Source organism: Macadamia integrifolia, chromosome 2, assembly GCF_013358625.1.
Source record: "Macadamia integrifolia cultivar HAES 741 chromosome 2, SCU_Mint_v3, whole genome shotgun sequence".
NCBI lineage: Eukaryota > Viridiplantae > Streptophyta > Magnoliopsida > Proteales > Proteaceae > Macadamia > Macadamia integrifolia.
Genome location: NC_056558.1, coordinates 14,645,250 through 14,656,318, shown reverse-complemented (window position 1 = coordinate 14,656,318; position 11,069 = coordinate 14,645,250). Strand labels below are relative to the sequence as shown.

Sequence of the window (11,069 nt, the reverse complement as noted above, 5' to 3'; positions counted from 1 at the left end):
GGAGAGAATGAAGTTGATCTCAAGCTTTAAAATATATATATATATATATATATTAGTTTAGATCGATTGGTTTTATATTTTTACCTTTATTTTTGCGGGTTAGGTTTTTTTATAATTTTACCTTTGATCCGATAATAACGTCTAATTTTGAATTGGACTAAGGCCATTACTCTCAATTCAATACTGATACCTCAATCTATAAATATGAGGGAGTGAGAAAGATCTTTAATCCCTTTCTAGCACGTAAGAATTTTCTTAGCTTTTCAACGTCCATGATTAGAATCATATTTTTAAAAATGGGATTGGTTAGGGTCACCCAAATTGAATCTCAATTAATATCGATCCGATTCAGAACACTAAAAAATATTTAAAATAAAAAGGTTAAATTCATCCAATCTATTTCGATCTCAATCTCATCCACATTGATATCGTTTAAGACCAATCCCAAAATCAATTCATAATTTTAAAAACTTGTTAAAATACATTTGCGAGCAACAGTTTTTTACATTTATAAAATTCCATTACCTTAGAATAAGAATAGCGGAAGCAACTAATAAAAAATATTCGAGATTTTTTTTTTTTATCAATTGTTGGCTGGGGTTTGGGTTTGGGTTTGGTAATGGGTTTGGGCAAGGGCAGAGCATGGTATATCGATTCTTCTTGCTGCATCATTAGTGTGCAGTTAAACAAACAAACGGGTGAAAAACGTTACTTTCTAATGTATCTTATGCCCAAACACATGGGTAAGTGGAGAGAGGGCGTGAGTGTCTTTTCAATCACAACTCATCATGTAAATGTATTAAGAATTGTGTAGGTATTTGGAAGACATTTTAATTTTATTTTTATATCTTTGGTAAAAATATTTGCAAGGAATTGCCATAACTAAGAATAAATTCACTTCAAATCCATTAGCTAGTATAGTATGATAGAAGGGCCAGTATTGGTTATAATATAGGGGAGAAACTCGGCTTAAAAATACTATTAGATATAAGAAGTCATATGGCAATGTCACTTATCAAATTTTAAAGGTATGGTGTTGTTTGTAATATCCCTCTCATCTTTCTATTTTTTTCTCTCTTTCTTTTGTCTCCATCAAGATAGAAAACAACTGTTGCTCGAAAGGCGGGGCAATGATCAGTGCCAGGAAGGTGGGTTGGGAAATATCTACTTATGAAACATAGAGGGGGTATAAGGGTTTCACTTCAGCGATGGCAAAAAAAATAAAGTAAAGCTGAAATTACATTATATAATAACAATTGCATTCAAAACCTTATCCCAACAAAAATTAGTGGTTTAGCTATCTGATTTTCGGCTTGATATTCTTTGACCTGGCTCTTTGGTATATCATTGGATCCTTAGAATGTGACACTGGAATTTTTTGTTTTTCTGATGATGGATATCTTATATAGATCCATTAGGCCAAATATGGCCTCACATTAAGAATGCAAGTGTATGAACAAAGGAGTTGACAGTTTCCTTTTAAGAGAGAAGGGCCTATAAGGCTATCCAGTACTTGCATTAATTTGATCATCAATTTTGCTGTCCAACATCACTCTCTAAATAGAGTGGATAGTGGATAGAGATTCAAGCAGCTAATGGATAGAGATTCAAACATAAATAATAGCATCTAATGATATGCTTATTAAGGATATTCTGTGAAAATGGATGAACGTTGATTGTATTAGGGATAAGTCTAGACAAAAGGGATGCAGATTGCAGAATGATCCCTATGCCCTCCCGGGGCAAACTCTTCGTTATTTGAAAAAGAAATTAAGCTTAAGATAAGGTTGAGACTCAGTGAGTGAGAAAAAGTGACATTGAGAGTATTGAGTTTGACCCCTCTTCCTTTCTGTTTTGATTTTGGAAATTAAAACTGATTAGTAACCGTTTTGATTTCGGTGTACGTTCGTTACATCATGAACTCATCCGAAACGGAACTGACAACTGAAACCGTATTTTAATTTCCAAATTTCCAAATTCCAATTTCAAACCGATTTCCGATTTCCATTCTTTCCTCTCTTTGCAAGATTTCCAGATTCCTCCTTTCCTTTTCAGTTTGACACATCATACTTCATCTTCTACCGAACAAAATCTATATATATGCGAGAAACCAAATTCAACCTTTAAAGTTTAAAACCCTTTAAGACCAGCTTTTCCCTCTCTCGCTGAAAAAGGGTTTCTCGATTGGTAAGCTATGCAAGATCTTATCATCTTCAAGGGTTTCTTTTCATTTTATTCTTGGGTTTTGTGTATGCTTATTGGGTTTTTCGTTTTATATCACCTGGCAAGAATTTGGAGAAATTGAAGATTTTCTTTTGGGTTTTTATCTGATTGTGTAATGGCATTGACGATATCAGAGACAGGAACAAGCAGATAGTCGAGTTTTCATGCTTAGTTTTTTTGAATCTTGTAATATTCGTACATTTTCTTGTTTTTCTGTTCATTATATTTATGGGTTCTTGATGTTATGCTTTTCGATTGCGGCTTTCTGAGTTCTTTATGATGAATTATGATGGGAAAAGTGTTATCCATCATTACACTGTAATGAAGTTTGATAGTCTGGTTTATTTTTAGTATTCTTTTGTTTGAAATAGATATTTAATTCAGGTGACTGCAAATTCTATTGTAATTTTTTTTTTTCATGGACGAGAAATCCATGACCAGCTCGATGTTGCTGTTTTATTGGAGGGCTTGAATTGCTTCTGACTGAAAATTTGGGTGTTCTTTGTGGTTGTTTTTGTTTCTAGCAGGTATCAGAAGGTAGATGGTGTTGGAGCGCCAGCAGGCATGGCAAATAATGCTGCGGAATGTGTTGAAAGGGCAACCAGTGATTTGCTGATTGGTCCAGACTGGGCAATAAACATAGAGTTATGCGACATTATCAATATGGATCCTGGGTATGGTTCTTGCATTCTTTGTCTCTTTCTTTTGGTAGGTTGCACAACCTTTTACTTCCTTAACTTTTGGTTTCTCCATAGAGTTATGCGACATTATTAATATGGATCCTGGGTATGCTTCTTGCATTCTTTGTCTCTTTCTTTTGTCTTCGCCTGTAACTCCCTTTTTTCAACTAATGACATTCTTTCTGAAATGCCTGTCCTTCTGAGCCGAAGTACTGTCAATAACTTGTCTTTGTCTCTCTACAGTTTTTGGCCAATAAGTTCACAACTTTATCGCATCCCCTAAAGTTTGGGAGAAGAATAGGATCCAAGCCATTTCTGCAGTCCAATTCCCTTTTGTGATTTATTGCATGCCAATATTCATACACTGCCTGCTTTGCCTTGCCTTGCCTTATGTTATTAGAGGTCTCATCTGCACGCCTTTTTGCAGTCTGGTAATAAAAAAGAAAACCTGAAAGATATATAGGAACCTAACCTTTAGATTCAAAGTTCCAAACCCCACAGCCTGATCATTTTGGAGACATTACCTCTTCAGGCTGTTGAATGGCAGACAATTCTCCGGTCTTGAAATATCCCACTCACCTGTCAATGCTCAGACCTAAACCAAAAGCATATCCTTTAGCAGTCTGGGAATAAAGGAAAAGGTATTGACATATCCTTTGCTTTGTAGATGAGTAGATCAAAGCATGTGGTCTAGAATGTACAGTGAGAAAACTGTTGAATGTTGGGATTTGTAAAAATATGGTGCATATAGGATGGCCAATTACGATTTTTGAGCTTAGTAAGGTTGAAAGTTGATTAGTCGATTCTTTATTTTTTTACCAGGAAGAATTGTTGATTACTTTGAGCACATAATTCGATTCACTTCTAAACCTGACATTCAACCAAAAATGAACGGTATCATGCAGTTCGAATATGTTTTGTTTATATACCACTATCAAATCTGACCTCAAATTTGTTGCTTGATTGTTTTCTGAGTTGTACTTATGTCCCTTTAGCAGTTATCTTTCGTATTGTCATGCATTCAAATTGTGCCTTATTCCACCTTGAATTATTTCTTGATTTAAAACTGCAGGCAAGCAAAGGATGCCCTGAAGATACTTAGGAAACGGCTGGGGAGTAAAACTCCCAAAATACAACTTCTTACATTATTTGTGAGTATTTTACACTTTGTCCCTTTTGCAGAGATTTACTGTTGCGTGATTGGTTATTTCAACTTCGTAAATGTTTTAGTAGGTCAAGATATCAGGGACTATTTACATGTTGCATTACAGTAATAGAATAAATGCTTCAATGTCCATTCAAAAGGTGGTTGAAAGTTGTTTTGGCAGAGAACTTTCCTTAGATGGTTCAGATATTCAGTTAGGTGGTCAAACTCCTGTAGACAGTCAAACATTTACTATTTAACTTCAGCCCCTTGATGTAGTGTCACTGTCACCTGGAATTTTGAGGGTCTAATGTATTCATCAGTTTGTTGATTGATTCTCTTTAAGTTATCTTTTCTTTGTATTATTGTTAAGTTTGAAATACTTGATGCATTGACTCGGTTGTAACTCAGTGCTATAACTGAGTTAGCTCAGCCTTTACAAGCCAAGTGATTCTTCATTGGACCAAGCTCTTTTGGTTCAGACCAGGACCATGCTTAGGTGTTTTTGGTTCACTAAAAACCATCATAAACATAGGCTACATAGAGCAATAAATTTGTTTCTTTGTTATCTAGTTAGTCAGATAAGTGTAAGAGTTTTACTTTGTTATAGTTCTATTTTATCTTCTTTCCTTTTAAATAGTTCAGATAAGATAGAGGTTTATGTAGTTAAAACACTCCAATCCTCCCCACGTTTTGGAGACTTTCATTTTTCTTTCTTTATTTATGTCTTCTACTTAGACACTACTTCCTATATAGAGTATGACATTTAAACCCCTCAACTCTATAGATAGATTGTATGAGGCTATGAGCCATTGAGCTTCCAATGATTTTTTTTTTTAATAAAAGAGATGACCTGTTGCTAGTCATGGTCTGTGTGATTCAACTGCCCCGTTGGTAAGATTCCAGATCCTGCTGATGGATTTCAACAAGTCCAGCTGAGATGTCTGGTCATATCCTCTTTTTCTGAACCCTTTATTCACTGTTGAAGTTCTGCAATCAGGTGGGATCTTATTTCCGCTTTGCTTCTTCTATCAGTTTCTGCAATTTCAAGTAAGCTCTTCTCAAATTATTCTCAGTTTATCACTGTTATTGAACCATTGTTCTACTGTGTTTTCTGGGTGTATATCCTTGCTGTACAGAGGTTTGATCAGGTTTTCATATATCAGTTTTCCCTGCACTTTTATGACCTGCAATACTCTGTTTTGAGTGTTTTTCTGGTCATTATAGAAGGATCTGTTGAGACAGATCTAGTCATCAGATTTGCTTCATAGTTTGATAAGTTATTTACTGTGTTAAGACTTAAGAGTTGCAATCAACCAGATGTTGGTTTGCATCTGTCCAATATTTTGTGAGTTATACCTGAGTTCCTAGTTTTAGGATCTTTAGTTGCTAATTCTGAAACAGGACTGGTTCATAAGATCAAACCATTGGATCTGGTTTTTTGGTGAATTTCAAACTGAATTGGTAGCTACTGTATATATAGATTCTCTTGAATATGGTTATTTCTTGTTTACTACGGTTCTGGAATTTTATCGAGTTTCTAACTTAAGTTCTTAGGCTTCTAGAATCCCATCATATTGTCTTCTTGTCTTATTCTGGTGGTCCTAAAGTCCAGCTAGAGTTTGAGTCAAACTCAAATGGCATTATGTAGTTAGACTTAAATGGTAATAAATCACAGTTGGTGTTTTTTACAATAACAAAATTGTTTCTCTTTCTCCCTGGTGACATATCCAGGCTTATGGGCTATATGCCACTTTTCTTTATTTAAAATAATTATGGTCAGTCTAGATTGATATGAAGAATCCACTATACTTGGGAATCGTCAAGTGGGGGGCCATAAAATAGGGAAGAAGTGAGAAATTGAGAAATATCTGAATGGCTTTGAATTGACAACAACATGGATTTAAACAGAGTTGAGTGATGAATGGCTTATTTATTTATTTTTATATTTAGGTGTGTCAGGTAGGCAGCCGGCACATTAGTATAACCCGCCATTCACCCCTTGCATGGATCCTCATATTTTTTAAGTTTGTTGTTGTAGTTGTTGAGTGATTAATGGCTGCCCAGGACCCATGTAGCGTACGCCGTTTGCTTTGGACAAAGCTTAATTGAGTTGTGTTGGTGAGTTGAGCCTCTAAATCCCAATGACAGTATCTTGACGTGCAGATGAGAGTTTGCATTTTGTGGTATGATTTTCCCCTCAGTATCAGAAGAAGGATCCTGATTAGATATTCACTCACAATACAGGTCTCTTTGTCTGCAGATCATATGTTATGTTCCAAGTTTTTATAGGTTTTATAAACAATGAGATAAATATATGGCTATAAATTGAAGACAGATATATCACTCTTAACTGCAGTAAGGATTCTGCTCTATTTGAGGTTTGTGATTTTGTGGTCTGGCTTTTACTCATCTTAGGACCCTCTTCTCTCAATTTTACATTTGTCAACATATTTTGTTACTTAGATAGAATTCTCATAATGGGAACACTAGTAGGCAGGTTTCTTGTATATCACACAAATATTTGCAATTATGTTTGTGATTTAAAAACTGGTATAACTAGATGTATCTTGTTGTGCAAGCTATTACAAAGTGCTTTTTGAATTTATGTTAGCATGTCTGAGCTTGAGCAGCGGATAGCATCAGACATGTGTACAATCTTAGGTCAATAATTGAAATGCTTTGTGAGGGAACCAAGCCCATCAAAAGGATCAAATTCGTGAGAGAAAAAGTTTGGGAATCAAGCAAGATTTTGGGGCTGTAATTAAAGCAGGATCTCTGGGGTGAATGAGGACTCATTCTTATGGAAGATTTAATAGCTGTATATCTGGCTTAAGACTGTTGGGCATTCTTTCTGTAGTTCTGATGATTGTCTCCTGGATTTGATGATTCAGGTGTTAGAGACACTCAGCAAAAAGTGTAAGAATCTATTTCAGCAAATTGTTGAGCGTGATATATTTTGCATGAACTGGTCCTAAGAAGAATGTGCTTTATCCTCCTTCTTCACTATTTTGACTAGCTCATGCAATATATCACGTTCAACATTATGCTTTAATGAAGGTTTTGTTTCTGTTGTGTATCTTTTATTTGTTTTTAGTGCATAAATTAGGCATCAGCAGGGAAGCTCTGGTATCATGGATTTATAGACTATTAGGCATTCTTTCTGTAGTTCTGATGATTGTCTCTGGGATTTGATGATTCAGGTGTCAGAGACACTCAGCAAAAATTGTGGCAAGAATGTATTTCAGCATATTGTTGAAGTTGATATATTGCAGGAACTGGTCAAAATTGTAAGAAGGTGCTTTGTCATTCTTCTTCACTATTTTGACTTGTTCCTGCAATATATCACTTTCAACAATATGTTTAAAAAAAGGTTTTGTTTCTCTTATGTATCTTTTTATTTGGTTTTTAGTGCTTGAATTAGGCATCAACTGAATTATTCACTTGCTAGGTTTATAGACTATCATTAGGCATTCTTTCTGTGGTTCTGATGATTGTCTCCGGGATTTGATGATACAGGTGTTAGAGACACTCAGCAAAAATTGTGGTGAGAATATATTTCAGCATATTGTTGATAGCGATTTATTGCAGGATCTCGGAAAAATAGTTAGGAAGAAGGTGCATTATCCTTGCCATTGATTTTTATTTTTCTGTGTTTTCTTTTGACTGTAATTTCTTCTGTACTGATTTCACCAAAAGTTGTACCCTGCAGCCTGACTTTTATTTTTGGGTAAACTTTGCAGCCTGACTTAAATGTAAGAGAAAAGATATTAATTCTTATAGATACATGGCAAGAAGCTTTAGGGGGACCTGGAGGTAGATATCCCCAGTACTATGCTGCTTACCATGAACTGAAGGTGCTTGATTTAACCTTTTCCTTTTGCCTTGTGTTAACTTGATATTTCAGATTTTATATATCTGTGTCATCTCTCTGTCAAATTATCTCATATTCTCCATTGTCGGAATCTGCTCATTTTATTCTTAATTATCATATCATTATATTGGAGTTATGGTGCCTTACGTTTTCTTTCATTCGCTGTCTTAACTTGTGGATGTCTTTCTATGACTATTCTTGCCCTTGGTAGAATATAATTTCTTCCATCTTGCATGTCTGTTGGTCAATATGGCTGACATATGTATTCTATTCAGTTTCCATCATTGCATGACTAATTGGCTGGTTGCATTGAACCTATCCCTATTATAGCATGAAATATTATGATATATCAGACTTTTTTTTCTGATCTCCTGTGTTGATTTGAAGCATGTAACTCCCTCCAATTTCTCTGTGACGTCCAGTAGAGTCTTTTCAACACTCCCAGTGGAATCAGTTGAGAGTCCTTCGAAGCTTAGTCATAGACTCATAGTTGTCATGCCTTGATGACTTCAGTGCTCTTGTTTGTTGCTAATTAAATGTGAGAGAATGAATTACTTGCCATTTTGATGAAGAAGACATATTTTTTCCTATTATTCACTGAGGTCTAACATTGTAGAAATTGATTTTATGAACAATCAACAGTCTTCTGGAGTTGAATTCCCACCCCGAGCAGAGAACAGTGTCCCCTTGTTTACTCCACCCCAAACTCAACCGGTAGTTCATTCTGCTCCAATGTTTGATGATGCAGCTGTTGAGGTTTCTCTTCAATCTGACACTTCTGATCTCAGGTACTATTCCCCCTGTTTTCTGTTGCTACTTTCATAGGTTTCTTTTTTATCCGGTAATTATATGCTTTTGTTTTGGCTAGGAGACTGATTTTGTGCAATGTACTGCAGTTGGTTACTTTGAGGGCCATGAAATGCACCAAGTTAAGAACTAACAAGTGAACAGTCAATCCATAACCCAACCCCTTCTGACTGGAGGTGTCCAACCAAAGTCTAAGTTCCACGCAAGGGGTAGGCTTGTAACATTTGAGTACCAAGGGATTGTTTTTGAATGGGTTGAGCGCGAGTTATAGGTTGCAAGGACTAGAATGGAGAAGCTTGATATAACGGACCAAAAGGATGGTTATGGATGAGATTAGAAGCTGGGAGACTAAGTCTACATTTGGTATCAGTTCGAATTTTTGGGGGGATTCGTCTAAGAGCACTACTCTGGTTCTCACATTAGGAACATTTACTAGATCTGCAAAAAAATGCGTAGTGATCCCAGAATTGAGTTTTGCCTTGAGAAAACCGCTTCATGGAAGTAAAAACTGGAGGCTTATTGAAGTATGGCAATTTGTGTGAAGCTTTCCCTGAAAAGTCATAAAAACTAAATAGCCTCAGAATTATTCCTTAACGGACCAAGCTTTTCCTATGAATGGAGACTGGTGAGAAGGGGAGAGATTGAGAGATTCCCAGCTATTGTCCTGTTTATCATTGAACATATAGACAACTTCCGAGTTGCTGCTATTAATGTAAGGCTGGATTCCAAAAGGACCTAGCCCAAGAATGATATTATTGAACTACGTTAAATGCTGGTTTGGTCTTCAAAAACTGGGCAGCTATGGATGAATGACTGACGGGATCAACGCTTTAATGGTTCAGCAAACTTCCTCAATAACAGAATCCCAGGTACTCTTGTAGCAGATCACACAATTGAATTTGGTTGGAAAAAGAAAATAGAAAATAGAAAATAGGGTAGAAGAATTTATGGGATTGAGTCTCCCACTCTCTCCATTGGGCCTCTCACCCCAACTGCATCGCACAGCCAACCAGTTTGTAAGCAAACTTCTATTCATTACTTCAAAAGCGTGCAGGACCTTTAAGGGTCATGTACAATATATAGGCATAAATGACTTTCCTCTCTATAAAGGAAAAATAGAAACAAAAACTGAAAAGGAATCTATCTTCTTTTCCTTGGACAACTCACATAAAAAAGGAAAGAAATAAAAAAGGCCCCCTTTTTAATCAGGAGCCAATTTAACATCCCTAGTTTACAAATGAGGTTTGGCTCCTCTAGTCAACATATGCTTGGGCCTGGGCCTAGGCCTAGTATTCCAATGGTGCTTCCATGGTTCACTGCCTATCGACCTCAGATCCAGGTTCGATTGAGCCACCTTTTAATGAGAAGTCTGATAATGGGTAATCTGGGTGGTTTGCAGTCAAAGATCTTGATGGAATTTTGGCTTGGTACTGATCCCTTGGATCTTAAGGAATAATCAACGAGACTCCCCTAGGCCATTCTAAAAGGTATAGAGCATCAAAAATTTGTCTTGTTTGAATGGAGAAGTGTTGAACTGGGAAATTGCATCCCTCACCATCGGTGATCTTGCAGAAAGAAGATCCAATCCTTGAATTTCTCTTCCTTAAGTTTCCTCGGGTTCACCATCTACTCCTAGTGTGTTTCAGGTGTTTTTGCTACAGCAGTGACCTGGCCTTCAAGGCGTCCTTGAAGATGCATCTTTGGATAAGTTCTCAGTTTCTTCAGGATTGGAGACATTGATTATATGTACACCAGGTTCTAATGTTGCCAGAGTCTCAATGAGGCTTCTGGTTTGAGCAAGATCCTCCTCACATATAGTTGTTGATGTTTTAATTAGGCCACAGCAGTCAGTTCAGTTGGAGAGAGGGATGCTAGGAGGATCATGCCATTAGCTGTAATGTTGTGAGGTTAGAGACATGAGGAGGACTAAGGTGACGGGAAAGAGAATGGATATATGGGAGTTTTTTCAAGAGAAGAGAGTTCTGTTTGATAATTCAGTATCAATGAACTTCCAGGTAGGGAAATTTGGCTTCATATTACAGATACAGAGAAGTACTGGTCCATTTTTTACGGGAGGGCAGATATTAGTGATCTCTCCATGTTAAAGGCTGATATTGGCCTGAATGACTGGGAGAAGGAAGGAGGAGCTAAGATCAAAATGATTTTGTGATTTGGAGATATGATCACTTTCAGAAGAGGGATGATCTAGTTCCACAGCTCATTTCTTTGTGGTTTCTTTCTCTGAGTTTCTCTTGGTGCCGGTGTGCTTTTGGGTGGTAGAGTGGGTTGATTGTTTCTTTCTTCTTCTTCTTCTTCCTCTTCTTCCTCTCCTTTTTTTTTT

At 36.5% G+C, this 11,069-nt stretch overlaps 1 protein-coding gene across 2 annotated transcripts in view; it reads left to right on the top strand.

Annotated features, from left to right (window-relative positions):
• Positions 1–2,014: 2,014 nt before the first annotated feature.
• Positions 2,015–11,069, top strand: part of LOC122088769 (TOM1-like protein 4) — a 12,076-nt gene continuing 3,021 nt past the window's right edge. The window contains exons 1-6 of one of the 2 annotated variants that reach the window (XM_042658099.1): positions 2,015–2,187; positions 2,751–2,897; positions 3,976–4,054; positions 7,567–7,665; positions 7,791–7,904; positions 8,564–8,709. In XM_042658099.1, the coding sequence (XP_042514033.1) occupies positions 2,788–2,897; positions 3,976–4,054; positions 7,567–7,665; positions 7,791–7,904; positions 8,564–8,709 (548 nt within the window). In that variant the 5' untranslated portion in view covers positions 2,015–2,187; positions 2,751–2,787. Of the gene's footprint in view, positions 2,188–2,251; positions 2,410–2,750; positions 2,898–3,975; positions 4,055–7,566; positions 7,666–7,790; positions 7,905–8,563; positions 8,710–11,069 lie in introns of those variants that run through there. The other variant, XM_042658104.1, reaches the window with a different exon arrangement.